Consider the following 27,769-nt stretch of genomic DNA (forward strand, 5'->3'; position numbering starts at 1 on the left):
ATGGATGTCACATAGTGTTAAAAAATATATATATTGCTTGCCAAATGGCTGTATTGACTTCAAAACATCACCCACAGGAAAAGAAAATAATTAAAGGAAAACGGTATGTAAAAAAATTGTTAAGAATTATTCAAGGTCATTAGGGCAAGAACAGAGTTGGCTATATCAGGGGGCTCCCTTCAAAGGCTGGGGCCATGGGCCTGGACAAACTTTACCCATGCCTTAAAACATCTCTGCCAGCCCTGCCACCAGGTCACACGCCTAAATCTCTCGTTCGAAACGAATGGCTTTCAGGAAGTTGCCTTAGGTCTGCTCTCTTTGTTGAAAAGATCTCTGCAAAGTGAGAGCATTGTGGTAGGCTTCTGAAAACCATGCTCACATGCACCATATCCTTTGTACTGGTTTTATGATGTACTAGGTGTAAAGTAGAAACTCAATTCCGTTTCTTCAAGTGATCTCCTTTGCTTTAACACCTTTGCTGCGGCGGCTATTCTGCAGTAGCGCTAAGGGGGCGGGGCGGCCGCGCGGCAGGCGCATGCTGGTGACGGAAGCCCTCCGTCACCAGCCGCGGTTGAGCTGTGCTCATGACGGAGCGGGTCTGTCATGGCACCGCCCGCTCAATGGAACGCCCAGCGCAGGCGCGGAATCCACGCAGGCGCGGCGAGCGGGCCATGAGGGAACCGCTCCGTCATCAGCACAGCGCCACCGCAGCTGACGGAGCGGTTCCGTCATCAGCATCGAAGGAGTTAAGAAAAAGTTAATCTTTCATGTTCAAAAGATTTCTTTCCTGTTTCCATTGGCTTCAACATTAATGCCCCTAAAACAAAGCAGGACTCAGATTGCCAACAGCTTACCCACACTGTCCACAAAATAGTAAATTTCTGTTCAGTTAACAGCCTGTGGTCTCTCAATCCTTGATGTTTGATTCATCCTCTCATTTTTAAGGCTAGGGCATAACGTTTGATTTGTCCACTCAGCTACAACTGTCAAAGATAAAGGTGCTTATTTTCTTACAATTGGGAGCCAATTCATAAACTACCTTCTGTAGTACTAAAACAGTTCTACTAAAATACTTCTAAATGCTTTTCACAAACCTGCTCTTGTAAAACTCCACCCCTCCCATCTTTTCTGTGGGGAGATCCTCACAGATGTAAGTTTACTACTTAGTTGTAAATGTAAGAGGGACCGAGGAAATGGCATGATAAAGGAGCATGCTTACCACTAAATAGGAGGGATTTAGGGAGGGACATGAGCCCACCCACAAAAAAGTAAGCTCATTGCTATTCACAATCTGCACCTTTAAAGTGACTACAGTCAAAAAGGGACCCGAAACAGTAGGAAATTACTCCAGCTGAAAGCAGCAATAAGTCCAGCATCACACATGACCATCCACGTGTACTGTAACACCCTCCCATAGAAAATAATGGTGGTGGGGATTCAAAGTGAAACCCCATAGGGAATAATGTTAAATTAAATTATTTAAAATAGTTACAAATAATAAATATATTCAAGGTTAAAAACATCTGTAAGTATTTATTTAATTATAACATATTTTAACAGTTTGAGTTTAGAAATGACTGTATAACATTGACTTATTAAAATATAATTAAATTACATTTAAATCCATTCATCACTTTAAATAAAGTGTTACTGCATAGTAGAAAAACATTTTTACTTTAGCTTGGAATCAATTTTATTAAACTTCTGAAAAATTGCTTGATCAAAGTAAAATGCTTGCAGATATGGAGTTTGTTGCTAGATTTGCACAGGTTTAACCTCCTGATTATATCAACTAGGCTCCTGAACTAGCCACACACCAATCAATATTGGTGCATTTTTGAATGTATAAATCTATTTATAATCTGTAAGGGACAGTGCTACAGACATATGGTATAAAAGTCATATCTGAAACTATTCAATTATGCCACAAAGTAAAAAAGTGTAAACTGAGGAGAATGCAGACCTGAAAACCCTGAGAACTCTGCACTGCTGCATAGCTTGGGAGAAACATTTGAGGGTTAACCCGTCCCTTCCCCCAAAAATCTCGACCCTCCACCCTTTAACCCTCACCTTTGCACTGAAGGGTCCTGGAACATACCCTGGCTGGAAAGCAGACATCCATTCCTTCTTCTCATCCCTAGAAGCCAAAGAGATACTGTTAGAGTTGTGAAGATGAAGTGCCCTGTTTAGAATAGACATAAAAATCCATAGGCCTAGTGCTGTGCAGAAGCCCCCTCTCCCACATTGCACAATCAACACTCACTCGCTGGCCGCTTCTAGGATAAAGCTGCAGCTGGACCCATTGTGGTTCTGCCGCAGACAGATCAAGAAGGCTGTGCTGGGCAGACCGAGGGCCTTGGCTTTGAAGTTCTCTGCTTTTACATTGCTGGAGTAGGCGTAGTCTTCAACCAAGAAAAGATCATTCCTAGAAGAGGTGGCAGGGGAACAAAGCTCTAAGTTAGAAGCCATGACAACAATGCAGTGTAAGAAAGACAAAGGCAAAACTCAAAGTGGAAATGAGAATTCAGCAAGAATCTCAAATGCATTCTGGGTGAGCAAAGACTCATCTTAAGGGTAATCATGGTGCATTGGGTCATCTTGCCATTCACAAACAGAACCTCAGATGCAACGGGGGATCAAATCCTCACGTCTGTCGATTAAGCAGTCCATTGCCCATCCCTAGGGAAGGGTTGAACTAATTTCAATGATAAGTGAACAGGGTATAATTTTGTGGCAGAAGGAAAGTGGCTGGATAGCCCAGGGGCTGACAAATATTGTGTTAATATAGAGCCTTTCAATCCCACTTTAAATTCCTACACAGACTAGATCACACACAATCCCCACTGCATGGGATAGGACTTGTTGAGGATGCGGGCTGCCCGAGGTGTGTTGCTCCAGAAGCAACATTTCTCCACCTTGCCTGGAATTGCCCCACAGTAGCGATTTCCTGGAGCAGTGTTTATTGTAAGGTGGCTCAGATCACTGGTCATCTCCCACAGCTAACACCACTGGTGGTCTTCTTGGGATACATGAAAGATTCCTTCTGAGACTCAATGACTCTCTGCACTGCTTTTGCTTTTGGCTAAATGGAGGGTGGCCATTCACTGGGACAGGTGACCTGCTGCTGATTGGCTGCAGGATGCAGCATATTGCCAGGAACGGCTTGCAAACTTCTGGGAACTTATGCCATTACACTCCCGGCCCAACTTGCTTTACATCTGGGGCTGCGTGGGGCGACTGGAAGGAACGAGTCTGTTGGCCCCAATTGCTACTTCTCACTTGTGAGCAGCCCCCACTGGTGTCACGCCCCATGACTTTGAGGGTCCCTCCCAAGTGGTCCAACGTCCCGGACCCCGGCCTGTTTATCGCTGAACCGTACACTGTATTTGATGTGGTTTCCCTTCGTGTATAAATGCTTGATATTGTCCTACGATGCTTTCATGCATGTAAGGTAATCCTTTCTTTTTCCCGTTTCCCCCCTGTTTTCTTCGCCGTTCAAAAGCCAAAAAATACAATTAAAAATACAAAAAGTTTAAATTGTTAAGTAACTATACTTGGATTGAAGGCTGCAAGCTATACACAGATTACTACATCAGAGGCATTAACCTACTAAGCTATAGGAGTAATCCCCATGAAACCCTATTAGTGCAGTGATATCCCTTAGGGAAGGACTATTTGCGCTTTCTAAATAATGCTAAATAAAATAAAATAAATAAACCTTTGAGTAGTATTGTCACCTTGTACCTGTTTGGTCAGTTGAGGATTGGCTTTTAATGCCCTTTATTTTATCAACAAAAAATTATACAAGCGCCAACTAAAGTAAATACCTTCAAGTGAGTATTCATTAAATGGGAAGCTCTACCCAAGGTTATACTGCCGTGGTAAGGTACCCCCTAAGGAGATAAGAATCTATGGACCTGATGAAGGACAAAGTCAAAGTCATTACTTAGTGCATTCTAGGGCTGCACCTCATTGAGACCATGGACATACTCACTCGGGCCTGGAGAGGAGCAGCAAGTCACAGAAGAGGTGCAAGTACAATGGCCTTGTGCAGATTCTTGGCCTTTGTCGCCCCGGGGAGGTCTCCAGTAGGAGAATCTCTGACAGCATCCCTTGCCGCAGCAGCTGACGTCCACGGGAGATGAGTGGAATGGACTGTGAATGAAAGAGGCATAAGTGACCTCTACTGGTATGCTGCAGTCGCAGAGATGGTAAAATAAACCAACACTGGCAAAACCAAATAGGTCTCGCATATGCAAGAGCTATTGGTTTTGGCAATGTGTATTAGCCATGTTGCACACCAGTGTGCCAGCTGTTCAGCATGGTTAAAGGTTAGTGGAGTGGGGTATACTGGAGGGGAGCTGGGTATATTGAAGTGGAGTAGTTTGAGGTAGATTGAAACGAGTGGATGTGGGTAGATTGGAGTGCATTAGATTAGAGTGAGGTAAGTAGTGTAGAGGGGTGTAGAGTGAATTATTGTGGCGTAGAGACAAGTGACGTAGAGTGGCTTAGAGTAGAGGGACATACAGTGGAGGGGCAGGTCGCTGAGTGGCGTGTCAGAGGAGGGTGGCGTAGAATGAAGGGGCATAAAGTAGAGTAGAGTGGTTTTGAGTGGAGTGGCGCAGTGTGGAATATGCATGATGTGGTATCACACAGCCCTTACAGACCACACATTTTCAATTGAAATGACTAATACATTTGCACAGACATACAGTTTTACTGCACACAAAACGTGTGGAAATGTCATCACCTAGTGTACTGATGTTTTCTGATCATATTCAAATATTTGTTTCCCCCACACTTCAGAATTACATAAAAACATGCTTCATTTGTACTTTCCTAATTCTGCCATATTCTAAAACACAAGCACAGTTCATTTACAGACATTTTAATTGTGCTGGGTGCTAGAAAAAAAGACTTTCCTTTCACAGCAAGATTGTCGCATAAATACTCCCACTTTGAAGTCAGAGAAAGAAAAGTTAAGACAGCAAATGTGACAAGATAAGGACAAGATTTAAAGGCCTGTTTACAGAAATGGAGCACTCCTAGAAGAATACAGTAAATAAGCTATGCTCCACGGGAGGGACAAACTCAGGCTGGTCATCCTCAAACAAATAAAACCAGCAAATGGAAAGCAAGCAACTGTGAGTTACAAAACACAAAGCCAATGGGAGGAATGCATTCCCAGGTAAGCTTTCGGAATGTCCCCAAGAAGTTGTCAGCTGTGCTGTCTGATAGGCTTCAACCTAAAAGGATGGTAAAAATCTGACTGTGCTTAATTTAAAGGCGTATGCCAGTCAAATATTTGTCTTGTACACAAAGTAAACTGCATACCCCGTTGTTAGTGCAATACATTTGTCTTTGCCTATACAATGTTAATCTGCATTTGCAAGGGTTCGATTTCCATAGCAGCTGTGATTTTTTGAAGAAATCACTTGGGGCACTAAAAGCCATGATCGTTTAGTCATTGAAGCCTCTCCGTGCACGTTTTTTGACCAGTGTGCAGGATGTTTACACAGGATTTCTTTTTTGTATTTGTTAATCCTGTTATTCCATTCTACTGTGCACTGTATGGTAGTACATATACATCAGCATTTTAATGCATAGGTCACAGTAGGATATACAGTGTCTTCCAGGATTTGATCCATTCTACAACACAGCCAGGGTCAAAAATTGTTCCAAGTAGGCCAGAGTCTCTGAAATGTCAGCATCACTAAAAATCTCAGGTGACCTCAAATGAAGTGTTAACTCACCCATTTTGTGCTTGATGGATCCTGCTAGATTTCCTGATGTCATAATCCTTACACAGGAAAATCACATCAAGAGTTCAGATTGAGACCATCTATGGGACGCCTTGCAAAAGCTTCACATCTGAGTGGCTCCAAACAAACCAGACACCCACATCAGAAGGATCTCCATCAGGACTCATTGAAGAAGAGGCTCTTGGCCATGGCTCCTCATATGCCATGCTCTCAGTGTGGGCCTTCAGATGCCGCAGTCTCATCGAAGGGTCTTTCAGAAGACTGTCACACAAGATTCCCAAGTGTGCCAGGGTCTCACTGGAAGTGTCCCAGAAGATCCACTCCAAATTTGAGTCGGGCCCAAAACCAAATGTAAGACTCCGGCCATGAAAGTTTAGTCACTTGATGGCCATGAAAATTCCTAGGAGCTTTTTTTTTTCCCTAAGTGCAGGCCGGGTTGCAGGTTGACTCGAGTGAGGTAAAGTATGCACGGTGGGGCTTATAATTGATGTCAGCAGGCACCAGTAGCCATGATTGTAATGCAGGCTCACCAGGGTTGTCGCACTCAATTCAAAATTTAAAAAAGCATGTGGAATGAGAGGAACTAAAATCGCTGAAATGCATACCCTTAAGTTTTTAACATTCATTGTTTGCAAGTCAATCCATGTTTTTGGCATAGTTTTAACTTAGGGGCATGAAGACACAGCCAGTTTTAATGCCATATCAGAGAACTGTCCACTTTAACACATATTTCTCTCCTTGCTGGACTCAAATATTTGGATCAACTTCGCAAGGGAACAAGACCCCTGCTCGTAATTTGGATCAATTTCATTGGGGAACAGATACAGCAGCTCCACTTCTAACGGAGCCAGCAATCTGCAGCAAAAGACTGGGGTGGCACAGTGGGGGAGGTTAGCGTGATGAGGGTTCTCAGCAAAATATACATAACACAACATTAGCTTGCAAATACTTACCTTTGCTGAGAACAAGGCACCAGATCAGACGTGCTTTCATCCACACTCACGTATGACGTAGAGTGGGATCTATGCCGTTGAATGACACATTTCTGAAATCACCAAGGGATGAAGTCTCCGACTCCCGAAACTGTGACGCTGATTGAGTCACTGGCCTACATAGTGCATATAACCATAGACCGAAATGGCAATGAAGGCCTTTAAAACAGAAAGCTCTGCGTCCTGCATCACCGTTCAGAAAGTTGATTTACTGCCTTGCTTCCGTCTCCTGCTTCAGAGCGAGGCAGGGAAGGCAGTCTGACAGACAGCCCAGACTTCAATACATTAATTTATTTAGCGATATGATCCTATCTCTAAATAAATCTATCTTTTTAATATGTTTTTATGTAAATGTGTTGGAATTTCAGAGGGGCGCAGCCCCTCAGCCCTAATGGAGAAACCGTCCCTGCTGTTTGTGTGTGTTTATGTTACATTTATCCCGGCAGAAAGGCAGCAGTCAAACATAGTGCTCTAACAACGTGCAACTCGCTGCTCCCTACTGAAAAAACTCCTAAGGAGATGGGCAACTGCAATTAATGTGGTTTAACCAAGAGCGTAACCTTGTATGCTGGATCGTGAACAGTGAAGAGAAAAAAGGCCAATCCTTTGCCTCGTACTGCTTTATATGCTGTCCGGGAGTCCCCAGAGAAAGTCACTGGCGACCCTCTTCTCTTGCTGGCAAAACAGACGAGGGACTCCCAGTGTTGGTTCCTGCATGTGGAGCGACTAAGGGCGCCCCACCGCTATTTGCGGGGGGGGGGGGGGGGGGGGGGGGGCCTGGTCAGGTAATAAAATACATTATCAGAGCCTTCGTTCGGAGGTAAAAATAGCGAGTTCAAGGGTGACTACCCTCATGGAATAGTGTTTAACTATTGTTATGGCACTTGGCCTGTGCCCTGTCGGGTGACTTACCTTAACCATGGTATGTTGTGGCTTTGGTTCAGCCATTGTTGTCATACACCAACTTCACTGTGTGATTGTGTTTCTGATGGACTTTGGAAGACTATGTGTGGCTGGTGTGACAACATACATATGACTATTGTAGAGATTGTGGAACTTTAATATTTTGGAAATTATTATTGTGTTAGGCATGTGCTTAACTAGGTTGTCGTCTTGTCTGTGTGACATTGCTGAAGTTTCTCATCATCAAAATCACGTTATTCAATCTAATTAAATGACATAGATCATAAAAGTATACAAGTTTAAAAACTGTAAAAATAGCCATTTAAAAAAAAACTTAATACATGGTGGTTGAACGGGTGGAATAGCAGCTCCAACAAATTGGCTTCTAGCACCAATAAGCTTAAATTTACAACAGTCCCTTCCCTATCATCATACTATTGATTAATAAAACCACAGAAATGGAAATGCGCAGATAAAAAGTATGTGTGCTGTGTAAAAACAAATCACAAAACATCATGATTAAAAAGTCAGAACTTTAGTGGAAGGGTTCAGGAGCAAGCACATATCATACTTACAATAGACGCTGTCTGCACAGACAAGCCCACAGAAAAGATGCTACACAAAAGCAAACATAATCAGGGAGTTTCTTCATGAAAAATAAGGCAACTCCACATTGGCTAAACTTATGACACCGTAAAACAGGTAAGATATATCTATGTCTCAAGTCCCTTTAATATTTACAGAAAAAAAAAAAAAAAGAATATGAAGATCAGATTGCGTTGACCGATTATCAAGGGATAACAATCCAGTTCACTAATAGAGTATTTTTGGCTGGAAAGCCCAACATCATTGAAATTAAATTGATACAAAATCTTAAGGTTGAATTTATGCTGTGCGTGGTTTACAACCTCCAGATACAAAAATTCACCCTCAGTTATCGGGGGGGGGGGATTTTGTAGTAAAGTTTCACCACTGATTTTGCTTGGCGCATCTCCTTCCCTACATAGTCTGCCCTAGCCAGAAAAAGGGACTTTAGTTTCTTTATGGGAAATTTGGAGCAACAAGATTGATTATTGTACAATTCCGGGACACCTAAAAAATATAGCGAAGATTTAACATACTCCAACCAAGCAATCTTGTTGGCATTGTCTAATGACAAACAATTTCAGAGTATAGTCTGATTGACATCCACAGTGTTTCTTTTCCAAATTGAATGTCACAGCATGCTCAGGGAAAGTCTTATGTCCGTTATGTGGGGGAATCTGAATTTGAGATGAGACATAGTTGGAAAACGAGTGGGGGAGGGTGGTAACCCTTTTTATAAAACGGTCCTCTATCTTCAGCAAGGAATCGGTAGGTACCCTTCCCCACAGACCTACCCCCATATGTTGCAACTGAAATAGCTTTCGGAATATAAATTGTTTTTTATCATTCCTATGGGTTTAGATCCCAACTTTTTACAAAAATTTGTAATTGCACCTAAAGTCCTTTCCATTGTTAGTGCTTTACATTTGACCATATGCACCCAGGTGTGCTTATTATCAAAGGAGACTCCCAAATATGATAAGATCTCCACTATGTCCAGCTTCCTTGTCTGAATATAAAAAGACGGCAACCTATTTACAGGCAAGGAACCTGACACCATAACAAAACATTTAGCCTCATTGATCTTTAGGTCCAGTGATGACATGTGCCCCACATAGATGTTAATTCGTTTTTGAAGCACGACCACCGTTCTGGCTATTAACACTGCGTCATCCGCATAAGCCAGAATTGGTAGCGTTACTGGGGTGGGGGGGGGGGGGAAGGTTGGGATGTCTGCTGCAGATCATGTTAGAGTGTCTCCCACCCCATTTGTATACAATGAGAACAAGAATGGGGCAAGCACACATCCTTGCCTGACCCCTCATGATCTGGAAAGTCCTCGTACATTCCCCTTTGCTAACATAACGAACGCTAGGGGTCGCCTGTGAATACAGTTCACAAATTAAGTTGATAAGGTGATGGTCAATGCCCATCACCAGCATTATATGCCATAACTTACATGGTTCATGCAGTCAAAGGCCACAGATAAATTCATAAAAGCCATATAAATACGGCCTCATTTTGCTATGGTATATTTTGAGATGGTCATGCTGAGGTTCAGGCATTGATCAATCGTACCTCAACCCTTCTGGAAGCCGTACTTGGTTGGCTAGAACGTGGAACGCAGCTCCTTAAACAACATTTACACCCCACCTTTTTAAAATGTCACTTATTGCCACAGTTTTAAAGTAGAGTGCGACATCTGAAGCTAGGGAAATGAAAGTCTGCTTCTTGGTATGCTGGCATAATGAATCTGTTTTGGCTTTTTTTAACCTACTTATCCTCAGATTTTATTGAATCCATTATTGAATCCATCCAGGGTAATTTAGAAGAGTTCATACATCTTACTCATTCTCTTCTGCAAGCCATTCTAGACTAAGCTTTGTTTTTAGTTACCTTACAAGTATTGTTCCCTAATTTTAAAGGGGGCGTTTGTTAGTTAGCGCATAAACAGTTTTTCTTTCCTTTAAAGCAATGACCTAAACAAAAAAAAACAGGGAATTGTGCGAAATTCTTGTTAACTACATCTTTCAAACGGTGCTCGATTTATAAAAAGAAAAGGGAATTAAGTGCGCCGGGACACCACCGTTTTGCTAACTTTTCTTCGTTTCTCCTTAAGTAAACTTTTTACACAATGAGAAACGACTTGTCCAACATAGAACTTACAATTTCGCACGTTTTCCTTTCCCAATCAATCCCTAGGGTAGATTACTTACTGTGTGTTAGAAATGGGATTCCTAGATGGCTGAAGTATGCACCAAGGCCAGGTAGGAACCACCACTCTAGTCAGGGTAAGCTAGATATACAATAAGGTAACCTGTGTTCACCCCCTGGGCTTATCTACATAGGCAATGTGTGAAGTATTTGTACAACACACAAAGTAACGCAATGAATACACCACAAAAATACTTCACGTAGAGTTAAAAAAAGATATTTTTATGAATAAAACAAGACCAAAACAACAAAAAACCAATAAGTAGAACCAGAGTTATGAATTTGCAAAGAATAAACCAAAAGTGTTTAAATGTCCATAGCGCTAAAAGGTTTCTTTAGGTCACGCTAGCCTGTGGTAAATCCAAAGTTCAGTCCGACCAAGATGGAGTGAAGTACAGATACAGTTTCAAACAGGCGAAGATGAAGTTTTACCTTTGCAACCGGAGTGAGGTGCCCCATTTGCAGGGAAGATGATCGCCAGGAACAGGTATAGCGTTGCTATGGATGATCCTGCAGGTGCGAAGAGTAAGCTAGGTATAGTAAATGGCAGATGGGGATGCAATGCTTGGCGTGAGAAGACACTATGATGCGGTGGCTGCGCTGATCCTTCGAGCAAGCGACATCGTCCCAATGTGAACAGTCCCGTTTGTGCTTGAGAAGAGCCCAAACGCTTAATTTCAGGGGCCCTGGAGCTGTAGGTGATTAAGGCAGCTTCAGAACACATTCCTGAGACCCAGAGCTTGGAGGGGGCTCCTCAGGAAAGATTAGGACTCATAGTCCTAAGACGAGACGCACCCACGGACCCTTCTGCTGCAACTCCTGCAAGTTCACCTGCATCCGGACCTGCACTACTCCAGCACCGACCAAGACCAAGACGAGCAACAGCAGCAGCCACCTGAAATGCATCCTGCTCAACACCCGCTCCGTCCACAGACACGCCGTCGAGCTCTGGAACCTGCTCGACACAACTTCACCAGACGTCGCCTTCCTCACGGAAACCTGGATGAACGCCTCTTCAGCGCCCGACATCGCCATCGCCATCCCAGACGGCTACAAGATCATCCAAAGGGACCGCATCAACCAGACCGGAGGAGGCATCGCCATCATCCACAGGAACACCATCCGCATCACGACCGACGACACCCTTGCACCCGCCGAGCACCTGCACTTCCAGGTCCACATCAACCCCAAGACCACCCTCAGAGGCAACCTCATCTACAGACCCCCGGGACCACGCACACAATTCAGCGAAGACATCGCCGACTTCATCAGCCCGCACGCCCTCCTCTCCGCTGACTACATCCTCCTCGGGGACCTCAACTTCCACCTGGAGAACAACAAAGACCGCAACACCACCACCCTGCTGGACAACCTCGCCAACCCCTGTCTCAAGCAGCTGGTGACCACCCCCACCCACTACGCCGGACACACACTCGAGACAGTGTTCTCATCCAGCAAGGACATCGCCTTCAGCCACGGCACCGGACTCCACTGGACGGACCACAGCTGCGTCCACTTCAGCTTCAGAAGGACCACGATCCACCAGCAACAGGTTGCACGCAGAAGCTGGAACAAGATCACAGCCGACCAGCTCGCGACCTCCCTGAGCATGAACCCTTCCACCAGCGCAACGAACCCAAGCCAGGCAGCCACCAACCTCGCGAAGTGGATCAGCAACTGCGCAGACGACCTCGCCCCTCTGAAGACCCCACCTAGCAGACCCGGTAGCAAGAAAGCCCCATGGTTCACCGACGAACTCAAGAGCTCCAAGAAGAACTGCCGAGCCCTCGAGAGAACCTGGCGCAGAGACCAAACACCGGACAACATGACTGCCCTCAGGCTCGCCACCCAAAAACACCACCAACTCATCCACGCCACCAAGAAAACCACATTCAAGGAACGACTGGACAACAACGCACACAACAGCAAGGAACTCTTCAACATCGTTAAAGAGCTCTCCAACCCCAATGCCGGAAACAACGACATCACCCCTTCGCAAGACCTCTGCAACTCCCTCGCCTCCTACTTCAACAAGATCGCGGACATACACAACAGCTTCAGCACTCAACCGACGCTCGCCACGACCGAACCACCGCCCCCCACCACCACCCTCCGCGCCTGGACCCCGATCAGCACCGAAGACACCGTCCGCACGATGAACTCCATCCACTCCGGATCTCCTACTGACCCCTGCCCTCACCACGTCTTCAACAAGGCCGACTGTCATCGCACCCAAACTGCGGGACATCATCAACACCTCCTTCGACACCGCTACCTTCCCGGAGAGCTGGAAGCACGCCGAACTCCGCGCTCTACTGAAAAAGCCATCAGCCGACCCCACCGACCTCAAGAACTACTGCCCCATCTCGCTGCTCCCATTTCCAGCCAAAGTCATCGAGAAGACCGTCAACAAGCAGCTGGCCGCCTTCCTCGAGACGAACGGATCCCTCGACCTCTCGCAGTCTGGCTTCCGGGCCAACCACAGCACCGAGACCGCCCTGATCGCAGCCACCGATGACATCCGAGCACTGCTTGACAATGGAGAAACAGCAGCCCTCATCCTCCTAGACCTCTCCGCGGCCTTCGACACTGTTTGCCACCGAACACTAGTGCAGCGACTCAGCAACGTCGGAATTCAGGAGAAGGAACTGGAGTGGATCATCTCCTTCCTCGCCGGAAGGACACAGAGAGTCCGCCTCCCCGTTCAGATCCGAAGCCACCGAAGTCATCTGCGGCGTCCCTCAAGGCTCCTCGCTCAGTCCAACCCTCTTCAACGTCTACATAAGCCCCCTCGCAGACATCGCATGCCAGCACAACCTCAACATCATCTCCTACGCCGACGACACCCAGCTGATTCTCTCCCTCACCAACGACCCCGCCACCGCCAGAGCCAACCTTCACGAAGGGATGAAAGAGGTAGCCAAATGGACGAAGAACAGCCGCCTGAAGCTGAACTCGGACAAGACGGAAGTCCTCATCCTGGGATCCTCACCCTCTGCCTGGGACGACTCCTGGTGGCCCCCGGCCCTAGGCAGCGCACCCAAACCAACAGGCCACGCACGCAACCTGGGCTTCATCCTGGACTCCTCCCTCTCCGTGACCAGACAAGTCAACGCAGTCTCCTCGTCGTGCTTCAACATCCTGCGCATGCTACACAAGATCTTCCGGTGGATCCCCACCGAGACCAGGAAGACGGTCACCCAGGCCCTCGTCACCAGCTGTCTGGACTACGGCAACTCCCTCTACGCCGGAACCACCGCCAAACTCCAGAAGAGACTCCAGCGGATCCAGAACGCCTCAGCATGACTCATCCTGGACATCCCCCGTCGCAGCCACATCTCCGGACACGAGAGACCTGCACTGGCTCCCGGTCAACAAGAGAATCACCTTCCGACCCCTCACCCACGCACACAAAGCCATACACAACCAAGGCCCAGGATACCTCAACAGCCGCCTCAACTTGTACGCTCACAAACGCCAGCTTCGATCGACCGGCCACGCCCTCGCCGCCGTCCCCCGCATCCGAAGAGCCACCACAGGGGGACGGTCCTTCTCCTACCTCGCCGCCAAGACATGGAACTCCCTCCCGACCCACCTCCGCCTGACCCAGGACCACCTCGCCTTCAGGAAGCAACTCAAGACCTGGCTGTTCGAGCAGAAGCGGACCCCCTCCCCTAGCACCTTGAGACCCTCTGGGTGAGTAGTGCGCTATATAAATGCTTTGATTGATTGATAGATAGATAGAAGGCGGAGTCCAGCAGCACCAGCAGAATTGTAGGAATTCGAATGTCCCGGAGACTTCATAAGAACAGGATGCAAGCTGCAAGACCTTGGAGATCACTTAAAGGGAAGGTAGAGTCCAGCTCTCCTTCTAGCAGAGTCAGGGAGCAGCAGAGCAACAAGAAAAAAAGTCAAGTGGAGTCCTTTAAGCAGCTCAGCAGTCCTTCTGACAGAGGTTCAGTTCAGGATCCAGAAGTGTCTCATGCCATTTATGAAGGGCATGACTTCAAAGGAGCTCTCGGAAATGCACAAGGATCCCTTGCAGCCCAGCCCAGGCTCCAGACTACCACTAGGGGGTAAATCAGCCCTTTGTGTGAGGGCAGGGCATAACCTATTCAGATGTGTGAGCCACTTCCACCCTCCCTGCCCAAGAAGGCCATCAGTATGCAGATGAATCCTGTGTCACACCCATCCCTTCCTGAGTTTTGGCTGTCTAAAGGGAATGCACAAAATATAGTGGTCACCCAGCTCAGGCGTATATTGTAGACAGGCTATTGGGCACAAAGTTATAAGCACAGAAAAATGTTCACAATCAGCACTGGTGTCAGTCAGTGACATTTTGTCGATGGGGGACATACTAGAACTAGTGGTCCTCGCTGCAACACTCTTGCAAGATCTTTCATGCACACCCACAGGGAATGGTTTTTCTAAGTGTGGGCAGCTTTTGCTCTCCCTGCTGTGGGAGCCAAACCCCCAAATCATCTGAACCCCAATATTTACTAAAATAATTTGGATATGGAATCTCCAATTGATTCGATGGTTACAGACTGCACTCCTCACCAGGACAAATGCACTTTAGCAGAGTTGAACTGAATAAAAAATATTAGACGCATAAAGGACGGAGGTCTAGCTCAAAAATTAGCAATTCATTTTTATTACAGAATAGTGAAAAAAGTGGTACAAGGGTGAAAAATGCAGTGGTCGCCATAAAGGTCCAACTTGGCACTACAGGAAATAATGCAAAATCATACATTTAAATTAGGCATATTCTAAGTAAAAACTAAGTTTGAAACTCATGAGGAGATTGACATCACAACAGGACCCCTATAACAAAAATGGCAAATAATCCCTGTCAAAGAAAAAGAATATGAAACTCACAAAACACACAAGATCCTAAAGGTTTATAGCTAATTCCCACAAACTTGTAATAGATTTTGCAAATCCAGTATGGGATGATTATGGTCATCGGGAACAACTTAATAATGTAAATGTGTGGGACTTGTAAAGTGCACGGTTGCCCGGGAGCATCCTGGCGCTGAAGACCGCTGGGGAACCCGTCCTGGCTTTCCCTGTGAGATGGTCCCTTCTAGGTATCTCCAAGGTGAAACCAGGCATCCCCGGCGTCTGTGGGGGCCGTTGTAGAGATGAGGCAAGCTTAATGCCCAGAGTTGCAGAGTGTGATCCCTGGTTGGAGTAGGCAAAGAGGCAAGAATTATCGAGTCCGTTGACCCTGGTCCACGACCCTGCCGCATCGGGAATTGAACCCTGGTCGCGGGCCGTTCTCTGCTTTCGGGTCTTCCACCTCTAACCAGTGAGCCACACCACTCCACCCACAATTCCATAATTACTTAAGCACCAACCCATTTCTTAAGGTAAGAGAACTCTTCCATTGCTTCCTAAGCAGCAGCATTCAGAGAGGAATAATACAAATTAGACATTTCTCGAGCAATAGCTCATAGAACTCGCATCTTCAACAGAACTTCCAGTGGACGTCATTGAAAATGATACTTTGGGTACACCATGGAGGCCTCATTCACAATACACACTTTCTAACAAGATATTGTAAAACACTAATTTCATGGATGTCCTCTGCTTGTTCTCTGGGGACCAAGGGGCTGTGCAGTGGGACACAGATTGGGAGAGGGCAATTGAGATGGAGAAGTTGAACATAACACAAGAAACAGCATCCATTTTAAAAATAATGGTGTACCACACGAAAATGTGGCCTAACTATTCATAGCACTATCTATACTTCTAAATGACCGGTGCAATTTGGTTCAGATGCAGTTTTATAAGTTACGGCTCTATGCACCATTAAAACTAAAGCATTTCAAAACCAATTTGCACATGGCATTTGCACATTTTGCATATTTTGAAAAACACTTTCCAAACTGCCCAGCTGTTCTTGATCTGACAATTTCCTTCCTTTAGCCCCCTGCTTTCTCACTCCTCCCATTGGACCACTGCTCTCAGGCACACATTGTCGTTTTTTTCTTTGTGGCCCGTGCTACTCTCACTTCCTGCCAGGCTGCCCCGCTCCTCTTCCGCCATTAAGAGAGGGTGGGGGACGAATAGGATACCAGTCCTCAGTTGCTGTGGAAACAGGGGAGATGGGGTAATATGTTGTGTAGGTATTCTTGAGAGAACTAACCTTCAACACACTAGATCTTGTTTCTAGCACTCACATGGGTCTACTGTCCTGGACTGACTCTTTCCTACTGAAGTATGAACTTGTGAAAATTACTTTCCATCCACTTGAGAACTCATCCCACTCTCTCCTCCCTTAGTAAAGCACCAACAATGCATCTTTCCCACATGCATCTTCTCTAACACTGCATAGCCTGTTGAATCTACCACTCACACACTGAAGAGGCTGTGTGATACGTTCTGGCCTGCATGGGCCTCTAATTAGTTTTCCATGGTTTAAAGTGAACCATGTGCTCCGTACTACGTACATACTCTAGCACCCTTGTTATTGAAGGTTACATGTCAAACGTAGTAGCAACTTTGAGCATTTGAGCCATACAAACATGTTAAATAAGAGTACTCCCACATCTCCATGGCCATTAAAACAAAAATCCAGCCCCTGCTTTACTTCGCGAGAGAAGGGTGGGGCGAGTGCTCAGGTGGACGTACAGAAATTTTCACAAGTTTTACTTCGAGGGGAAGTTGTCAACCCAGGGAGGGAAACAAAAAGATCTAGCATGTCCAGGGTCAGTTGTCAGCTACAAGACTGGTAAACAGTAGGGCGGTACTACCAAAGGATTGACTCTGGCTGGAGGTTGGATTTTTTTGCTTCAGAAGAGGACACTCTGGTCAATGAGTGGGCACGTTATGAGAGGTTTGACAAGGAGAGGAGTTTCTCGAAAATGCTAGTGAAAAAATAATGGGTTAAATTTGTATGGAGACTGCCGGCAGACCACAAGATGTACACATGAGTTGTGTGTGGTACCTGTGACTCAGGGTAAGTTGGTAAATGTTGGTGTGCCTTGCTGAGAGAAGGTGGTCAATTCCATACCTCTAGTTGAGGTGAAGGTAGAGTGGGGGAGGTGAGGGGTGGCCAGTGTGGAATTTTGTTCAGAGAAAAGTCTAGGAAGGGGGCTACTTAAAGTGACTGATGGGGACCAGATGAGTGGCAGAGAAGTAGTAGGAGTTTGTTCCATGTCTGGACTGCTCGACATACTCAGTCTCACGTTCCACCCACCCACCTATAGGTTCTCACGTACAGCCTGATGCAAACTACATAGACAGCATTTCTGATCAAAATTCTTTAACAAAAAATAAAACCTCAAATTTTTAAAGATGTGAGGCCTTCCTTTGTTTTGCCTCACTCTTTTTGTTGTTTATGATATTGATTAAGGGGACCAAGAGTGACTCCCAGTATATCCCTCTCTTGTTCTTATTTCATGATCTGCTAATGTAACGTTGAAGGTGGTAATAGGAACTATACCATCTCATCAGCACTCACCCTGGTTTTCAAAAACTGGACTTGCTTCACCAGCCGCACCAGCTCCTCAGTCTGCTTCATCCGTCCAACACCCTCATTACACTCAGAGACAATCTGTGGAGGGGTAGTTAGCATGGTGAAAGAAAGAGTGGTTCATCAGGACACACTAATCTTTGAAGCTCTAATTTTATATTGTAAAATGAGTTGCATGCAATTGGCAGAGTGACTAGAAGGTACAATAATTTTGACCTTTGACCCTCTTCAAAGCCCCCTTCGCCCCCCCCCCCCCCCAAGTGAAGAACCACCCACTAAATAAGAGATTCTGCGCCTTCAGTGCATCCACGGGTGAGGTGAGAGTGGACAACACGTGTTTAGTCTGCTCTGCATTCAGTTTGGGAGTTTGTTTTGAAAAATAAATACAATAGTCCTTAGAGAGGTCTTGGTTCATGTCAGTGTCATTTTTTTACTGGCCTGGTTCCTCTAAGCCTCATGTTCCTGGCATTTAGGGCTGCGCTGCTATCCAATCAGGGAGCCTCTTGGGCAGAGAGGTAAATTATGGCATTCTGTTATTAGGCAAGCTAGAGATCTTACCTGACTCACTGCTTTCAATGCTCTGCCCACGGAGTCTGCCATCACAGAGCCCACTTTGGACAGCTTCAGAACTGTCTGCAAGAAACAGAACCGACACTTATGGCATGACAGTGGCAGCTCGGCTAAAACAATGAATGCCATGCAGGAGGTTCTCTCTCAGGTGTCCGCCAGCCTTACCTCCAGCAGGATCTTCAGACGCGTGATCCTCTGGAAAGGCAGAACTAGGAAAGACTTCAGAGTCTGTCGTTGGCACAACCGCTCCTGCTCCAGCTTTTGTAAAACCTGAAGGAACTTGAGGTTCTCCTGCCTGGAGGAAGAGGATGATTCACACACTGAGTCACCATTCACTAAAGTAAGTCAGAAGCTGAACCCAGTGCAATACATAAGTAGTCAAGATGAAGTGCCAGTAACTTAGCTCAGAAACAGAATAGATAAGGACACATAAAAGCCCCCACAGATACCAATGACATGACATTTAGGATTAAAGGCAACACATTCATTGATCAAAAGAATCCTTTAAGGTTTGCTTAGGTGGAAGATGCAGGAAAGGGAACTAGTAAACAGCACATTCCAACTTCAAAAGGCGTTTTATTTAAAATTCACTGTATAAAGCTTGGATATCAAAATCCATTCGACTGGAGATAATAATTATGATGCTGGTAAAAGTTTGGTGGTTCTACCTTCAAACTCTATGCGAACACACTATGTTGGATTACGTCTTGGTATAACCCCCCCCTGTATACATCGGTCTTCAAAAAATGATGGAGCAAAAAATTGGGCTGATAACTTTTTTTAATACAAGGCAATGCATTAGTAACATATTACAGGCAGCAGATAGTACAGGTTGAACAGGATTCAGCTAGCTACTATGCCTATCTGAGTTTTTTTTTTAAGTACTACACTTCTTGTTTGAGTTCAAGACTGTTTCTTCTGAAGGGCAGCGCTATATTTTTTTATTTAATGCAGTTTTATATAGCGCAGACTTCACCCAAAGATGTCAGCGCTTTACAATACAACCAAGTACATTACATAAGGAGATTTACACACTAACAAGTTACAAATACTATCAGGATAATTAAAAAGATAAAATAAGAGTTAGCAAGAATCTGTTAATATAGGCATGCAAGACATATTTACAGTCTTGAGCTCAAATGAATGCCAAGTGGCCTTGAACACGAGTGAGGGTTGAATTAATCCTGGAAGTGTCTTTGGAAGAGAAGAGATTTAAGATCGGTTTTGAAGGTCAGTATAGAGGCTGTGGTTTGGAGGGTTGGAAGAGGAGAGTTCCTAATTCTCGCCGCATTGCCTGAGTAGTATTAAGCCATAAATCTTTCCCTTTTGAAAGTAGGGGACTCTAGCAATAGGGTTTTCAGCATTGCGTGAAGATGTAGAACCACCTGAGACCGAGTTTATTCGCCAGATAGCGAGGGGTCTAAGTGTGCAAGGCTTTGTGGGTGAGAATGGCAGTCTTGTAAATTGATCTTGCTTTGATGGAAAGCCAAAGAGGAGAAGACACTATGGGTGTGATGTGATCATACCATATACGAAACATGCTGCAGAATGGGGTACGGATTTAATAGGGAAAAGGTGGGTTTTGGGGAGGTCAGAAAGGAGAGAGTTGCAGTAGTCCAATCTGGAGAGAACCAGTGATTGTACCAATGTTTCTAGGCCTTGCTCAGGAAAGAAACGTCTAACCCTCCAAAGAAGGCGCAGTTGGTAACATGCATTCTTGGCGATGGTATTGATATGGGAGTGTAGTTTGAGCCTTTTGTCTAGTATGACACCTAGGGATTTAGCACGGTCGACAATGATAGGTTTGTTAAGTTAGTTCAGATTGTCCATCCAAGATTGAACAGGAGGAGGAGAAAGAGGTAGAGACGAAGGAATTCAGTTTAAGGATTCTGAATAAGTTGAGGAGTTGACATCCAATTTTGGATGGAGCTGAGAATGGTGTTGAGGATTGAGATGTCATGTGCGGAAGACACCTTAAGGTAGATTTGGGTATCATCTGCTTAGAGGTAATAATGGAGCCCAGATTTTTTTTCCAGAGATTTCCCACGCTTCCATGTAAAGATTGAACAAAGTGGGTGCGAGGACAGAGCCTTGAGGAACGCCTTGTCCTACAGTCATTGAAGTAGAGAGAACGTTTCCTATTTTGATCATTTGAGATCTATCCAAAAGGAATGAGTCAAACCATTTGAGCACTATGCCTTCAAACCCCATTCTTTGTTAAGAATTCAGAAGGGTATTGTGGTTAATAGTGTCAAAGGCTGTGGATAGGTCGAGAAGAATCAAGAGACAAGGCTTTAGGCACTGTATGCAGTTTGTATGTTTCGCTCATCATGTATTGGCCATTTTTCAAGTTGCTATTTCATGACCACAGACAAGACATCAACAGTTTCATAGCCTATTATTTGTTCAAGTGCATACATTATCACAGTGCATCTGGGTCCATATATTTGTCTGTTCAACAATATTTACAGGAAGGCTGCAGAGTTCTAATTGTTACTCTCCTGTGCTACTACACGGAATAATGCAAGGAAATGGTAGCAGTTTACAGTGTTCTTTAATTACAATGATTATTTAAGCACTGGAATATATGAGAGAGGATGTAGAATTATCGGTGCATTCTCCTCTGTGCTGTGGTCATGAAATGGCACCTTGGAGTACCAGCGTCATGACAGTGTTCTTTAATTATCGTGACCACATGATCATTAGAAGACATAAGACCTCTAGCTTTTGTGATAAAAAGTAAGAGTAAATCTAATTAGATGGAATAAATTTAGCAGCCAGTCCTGAGGAAAGTGGAAGAAAGTTAGGATTTTCCACCGAAACACGCGTCAACGTTTTTAGATGTCCACTGATATCAGCCTGAAAAACAAACACAACTTGATTGCCTCTTGAATGAGGCGAAGACTTGCTTTTGCTTAACAGGGACTTGTTCAATGGGTTACTGACTTTTTTGATAATCTGATTAGTTGTTTGGTTTGAGGGCTATTTTCAAGATACTTTTTGATTGGGGTTTTTATTTATTATTACATGCATGAATTCTGATAAAAGTGCTTTGTGATCATTCACTTATGAACTATAATAGCCTTACAGCCAGCCGACACAGGGTGACTTTCCTTCTACACCCCCTCCCGCCAGCTACGATCCTCCAACCAAGCCCTTGCTACTGTACCTCGCATCAACAAAACCACCATGGGAGGAAGATCCTTCTCCTACCTGGCAGCTAAAACCTGGAACTCACTTCCCACTTACCTTCGCCTCACTCAGAACCACCTAGCATTCAGAAAGCAACTTAAAACTTGGATATTCGACAAGTAATTCCCCACCCTTCTTCAAGCGCCTTGAGACCCTCTGGGTATGTAGCGCGCTATATAAATTTTTTGACTTTGACTATACTGGCCTTTAAAGGCACCAATCCAGCGTTAATGGCCTGGGCCGAAGGCTAGGGCCTTTAACAAGGGAGCTGAACTTTAATGCCTGAACAGCCCAGCTACAGAGGGCTATAAGGCTATTAAAACATTCCTTCACTAGAGGGCAGAATATTCTAACAAATAAAGTAAAGGCCTCAAAGAGCCAGAGGGGACTGAAATCCCCTTGAGCTCAGTGAGGCCTTTGTTCACAGCAACAGCTATTGATGACAACATTGGGTTTTTGGAGCCCTGGCTTCTACCGGACATTAGAAGCCCAAAGCACTCCATTGTTTTCAAATGAGCTCCCAACATTCAAATGTTCTAATACTATTGATTATATTGTTTAGATGTTTTTGAAATAAATAATGAAAATGCTCCTGGATTAAATTGAAGGATAGTGTATTACGAGGAAACGTTTTTGTGAATGTGTGGTAAATAAATATTTACCGTCGGAATTTCTATGCGGTAAAGTTCAATAAAATAACTCAATCGGAAATGAGAGGCAGAGTCCGTGGTATCTGAGTTATAAGGGTTTTATTCCATAAATGGAATGGTTCGAACCATGGTATCATGTTCCTTTCACCGCTAAGGTTCAGGAAGGGATAGACAATACTTTATTAACAGAGTACAATATATATAGTCAATGCATATAGTGGTGATGGATACAGAAGGCGTAACAGCTGAGAGAAACGAGATAAGAACACATGTTCGTAACAGAAGGCGTGCACGAGGGCGTACACAGAGGTGTGTGCTAGAACCGTCACATGAAAGTGTCACAAGTGGGTGGATACATAGAGGAATCTTGCAGTGTCAGCAGAAATCTGTAGCAAGGATGCGCGCGCAGCAGCATGACGTGTGACTGACGTGAGGCTGGAGGGTGCAGGGGACTTGACATTTAGCACTAGAGGAAAGAGACAGAAGTCTGGCATGTCAGATCGACTCGTTCCTAAATCATATCTGATATCTTGTGTTTGGGGAACTATATTATCTAGAAGGAAAGGTCTCTTGGGCAGAGGCTACTCTATACTGACTATTAATGCGTGCATATGTGACTACGTGTCTGCGTGTAATGCGAGGGGCCATGGGCCTACCATGGTAACGGGAGCAATGAATTACTTGCATGGAGACAGAAAGGCCGGGCCCTTTGCTCTGCAGCCGGGGATTGTTTATCTACTCTGCTAGACTGGAATGTGTTTGAGGAGCTGAGCTCGACTATACTGATAACTTGAAGGCAAAATACTGTCTTTGGCAGGCAAGCAGGCCGAGCCGGGCACCTCTCGCCACGCAGGGAGTAGGACAGAGGTCAGGGATGTATCCCACGTTGCAGCTTTCAGGAGGCAGAGAGCAGAAAGGGCTCGATGGCAGAAATCAGGGCCTAGCTCTGCAGGGCTAGGAAAACGTGAAAGTGCACCATGAAAAGACGTTGGCAAGGCATACTTAGGAACTGAATTATCAATCCATTCATGGTGGATCTGAAAGAGGACATGTTAACGTTAGACGCAAATGTATTTGCGTCTTCATAGCTGGTCGAGGAGGGAAGTTACATGCACTTTAAGCTCGTACATGGAGACGGTGGGGTACACGTTAGGGGACATTTGACCATAAAAATTCAAATTACCTCATTCCCTCCTTGTCCCCTACGGACCCTTCATGATACATCGATCTTCATTAATCCATCTATCTGTTCATATAACATCATTTGCTCATCCTTTCTCAGGCGGGATGTAGAGCGTGAACTTGAACGAGGAATGCAGGCTGTGGCACACAAGCCACATATCGCTGGCCCACATTGAATGCAGAGACAACAACTGAATACTATGGCCAATATAATCCCTAGGAAAGAAAGTAGCTTCCATCCCCAGGCTGTTATCGTACTCCAGAACCAACCGGACCAAGTCCAGGTGCCTGGATCCTGATGAATCTGATCAGCGATCTTATGAAGACGGGATATGGCTCTATATACTGATGGTGCATTTTCTGGAATGAAAACACAGCAACTCGATCCGATGACTCTACAAGCCCCGCCCCTATCGGCCAGGATGACGTCAAGGACGAGACGATTCTGAAGAACAACAAGTCTTATAGCAGACTGTTCCTCCGTTAGGTTACTTAGGGCGGAAGTAGTTTCATTCACTACTGCTTCAAGGGTTCTGGTCAATTTTCGTATCAATTTACTATTCGAGACAGGTCCTAAAAAGAAAAAGAATCCTCTATTGAAATCTGTATATTGTTCCCATGCTGTTTCAGTCTGATCTACAATTGGGAGTTCTCTCTTGTGTCTAGATTGTATAAGCTGAGGATTTCTATGGTAATCAGGAGGAGCTAGAAAAACAGGGGGCAGTAGGAATGCAATGTAACGAGTACCATCCCAATCTAGGGGTAAACGTATGTATGCGGTATGACCACAAACGAAATAGGAATGACGGGAAGCTTTGAATGTGGACTTGCCCTTATCACTGAATTCGATCACAGTAATACATTCACTATGACCCAAGTGTATTGAACCATTCTTTCTGACACATAATTCGCCTTTAACGGGTAACACTGACCTAGAGGGCAAGTCTGGTTCGGTTTCAGACTGGACATTCAGAATCATGCGGTTAAGTGTATAATTACCTAATCCATATCCTTCGTTTTCTAGATCGGTCCCTGTCCTTTGTGGGAGACCATCCTTGTCTGGGAAACATGCTTGATGCATGACTGTGTTCAGATTTCCCCATACCCAATTGCCTTGGTAAACTATGGAATCAGTGTCTACAGAATTAATTAAGCTGAACCAGGCACCACAGGAACCATTGTGCGTAAACTGATACGGGAAGAGGGGCAGAGCTCCTTTGTATTTCTGATAGGGAGGGAGTCGGCCACATATCCAACAATTTGTAGCATTGCTGGTCTGATGGGAATGGTGTAACATACTGATGAATGTATTGTTGCGCAGCGCAAGTCTGTAAGACACTTCATGTGGAGGCAGTTCACTGAACGTGTGCTCTGCAGTGTTATTAAGAATAGAGTGTGCAATAGGAAAGAACATATGCAATAATACACTTATGCCAATGACCATAAGACTCAGAAAAAACATAATCAATAACGGAATGATGAAATAGCTCCGGAAAGATTTACAATGTTTCTGTTTCTTGATCTGTTTCTGTCTATCTCTCTCTCTATTGGGGTCTAACTTGTACATGTCAGGAACCTGTCTAACCGCTTCACCTAGGGGAGGACTTAAACAATTAAACTGTCTGACTTACTAGACCTCAATTTCATGCGAAATTCTTGAGAAGGAGTTCTCTACCAGGGGGAGTTTAGTATCAGTCTCTGGAATGGGGCAGGACTGGGAGTCTGTTTTTGGCGGCAGTCCATAGCATTTCTTGATGTGGCTGGAGTGGAGCCAACCTTTGCGGCCCTCCACCTTCACTGCTGTCCTCGTGGTCAGTAGAACAAGCTTCGGCTCCTGCCAGCGGGGCTCCAGCGGACTCCTCCTGTCGAAATTCCGGATAAACACCAAATCTCCAGGGACGATCTCGTGTGGCTTCACCTCGGTGTTGTCGGGAAAGGCTGCAGCCACCTGTGAACGACATGATTGTAGTGCAGACATCAAGGAAGCAAGGTAATCGGTCAGCATATTACAGTCAACATCTGTGATCTTACGAGGCAAAGGCGTCCCCCACATATTCGGTGGCCTACCAAAGACCACCTTGTACGGCGATAACCCTTTTCTAGAGTGTGCGACCATTCTCATATAAAACAATGCAACTGGCAAGGCGACTATCCAGTCAACCCCTTTCTCGGCACAAATCTTGGCAAGACGTGTTTTCAGTGTCTGATTGTGTCTCTCTACGAGACCTGCTGCCTCGGGATGTCGGACGCAGTGGAACTTCCACTGATATCCTAGCAGGAGTGATACCTGCTTCATTAGCTCGGACGAGAATGGCTGACCGTTATCTGAGTACACGACACGAGGCAAACCGTACCGTGGGAAGAATTCACGAACCAACTGTTTGGCAGTGGTCGGAGCAGTGTAATCTGGGACTGGATATGCTTCTGTCCAACGGGAAAGTGCACATACAACTACGAGGACATATTTGAATCCTCGACATCGTTCCATCTGGATATAATCCATCTGGAGGACTTCAAAAGGGTAATCGGGAGGATGAAATCCACCTTGCTCTACAGGAATGCTTTTGCCTGGGTTGAACTGACAACAGATCATGCAAGTACGCACTTTCTGTTTTACTGCTGCTCGTAAATGTTTGTTGTACCAGAGATTCTGTAAACTGTCTAACATGGCTTTTTCTCCTAAGTGTGCTGGACTGTGTGCGGTGTTAATCATAACTTGAACCATAGAGTCGGGGAGAAACCATGTGGCTTTTCCCTTCGTCATCCATCCCTGGTCTGTCTGGATCCCTCCTAGTTCAGTCCATTTCTTTATTTCGTCTGGAGTAGCATGTGTCTGTATGTCAATTACATCTAGTGCGGGATCCTTAACTGTCATGCAATGTGTCGGTGTTGGAACTATTGTCTTTGTCATATCAGCTGCATGTGTATGAGTCAGAGCTGTGTGTTTCGCAGTTCGATCGGCCAGGTCGTTACCCTGGGAAATAGTATCGGTAACTTTAGTATGTGCTTTCATGATAGCTATGGCTGATGGCAAATGTATTGCTTCTAATAATGCTTGAATGAGGGGACCATGCTGGATCTTGGCTCCGCGAGAGGTCAAAAAACCTCTTTCTTGCCAGAGTACACCGAAGTCGTGTACGACTCCAAATGCATAACGTGAATCTGTGTATATGTTAACGTTCCTGTTCTTGGCTACTATACAGGCTCGAGTCAGAGCAATGAGCTCTGCAGCTTGAGCAGACAGTGTATCAATACGGTGTGTTTCTTTGACTTCAGTTTCAGTGGTCACTGCATATGCAGCCACTAATTCTCCTGTGCTTGTTCTCATACATGAACCATCCACATAAAGTGTCAGGTCTGGGTTAGTCAGTGCAACATCTGTCAAGTCTCGTCGGGGCTTTGTTACTGCATTAATGATCTCTATACAGTCATGTGGAGCTGGATCTGTTATGTTCGAGGGTAACAATGTGGCAGGATTGAGTATATTGCAGCGTCTGATTTCTAGGTGTGGCTGGAACAATGTCAATTCATAACCTGTCAGTCGTGCTATGGTCAAGTGTTGAGTCTGTGTTCTGTTTAAAAGAACTTCCACAGAGTGTGGAACTTGCACTGTCAGGGGATGTCCTAACACTATGGAATCACTTTGTCGGATTGCTAGGGCTGTCGCTGCAACTGATTTCAAGCACGCAGGCAGGGCCTGGGCTACTGGGTCTAATGTACTCGAAAAATAAGCACACGGCTTATGTGAACCTGCTTGGTCTTGTGTGAGGACAGATAATGCTGTGCCGTCACGTTCTGTAACGAAAAGTGTAAAAGGTTTGCTGTAACATGGTGTTGCTAAAACTGGTGCTTGACATAATGCTTTCTTTAATTCATTAAAAGCCTGTGTGTGTTCCTGAGTCCAAGGGAGGACAGTCGAAGTCGCTGCCTCCTGTGTTGTCAACTGTATAAGTGGCTTGGCTAGAAATGCGTACTGGGGGATCCATTGTCTACAGTAAGAGGTGAGGCCAATGAAGGCCCGCACTTCCTTTTGTGTCTTGGGTTGCGGTAAGTGTGCAATTAACTGAATGCGGTCAGGTGTTAGCTGTCTCCCCCTCTTGGACAGCAAGTGCCCAAGGTACACCACTTGCTGAACACAGAATTGTAGCTTTGAAGGGGACACCTTGTGCCCCTTGTCAGCCAGAAAATGTAAAACTGTCAGTGATGCTTGCACACATTCTGGTTCACTCCGGGCGGTGA

The 27,769-nt window shown here is 45.3% G+C and overlaps 1 protein-coding gene across 2 annotated transcripts in view; it reads right to left on the reverse strand.

Moving 5' to 3' along the window:
* LOC147711102 (rho guanine nucleotide exchange factor 19-like) overlaps window positions 1–27,769 on the reverse strand; it is a 265,736-nt gene that overhangs the window by 87,713 nt on the left and 150,254 nt on the right. For both annotated transcript variants that reach the window (XM_086921908.1, XM_086921909.1), the window contains exons 7-12: window positions 18,672–18,801; window positions 18,495–18,569; window positions 17,925–18,017; window positions 3,995–4,155; window positions 2,264–2,425; window positions 2,071–2,137 (exon numbers count right to left, since the gene is read on the reverse strand). In XM_086921908.1, the coding sequence (XP_086778034.1) occupies window positions 2,071–2,137; window positions 2,264–2,425; window positions 3,995–4,155; window positions 17,925–18,017; window positions 18,495–18,569; window positions 18,672–18,801 (688 nt within the window). The remainder of the gene's footprint in view (window positions 1–2,070; window positions 2,138–2,263; window positions 2,426–3,994; window positions 4,156–17,924; window positions 18,018–18,494; window positions 18,570–18,671; window positions 18,802–27,769) is intronic.

The sequence above is a fragment of the Lissotriton vulgaris genome, chromosome 5, assembly GCF_964263255.1.
Source record: "Lissotriton vulgaris chromosome 5, aLisVul1.2, whole genome shotgun sequence".
Lineage (NCBI taxonomy): Eukaryota > Metazoa > Chordata > Amphibia > Caudata > Salamandridae > Lissotriton > Lissotriton vulgaris.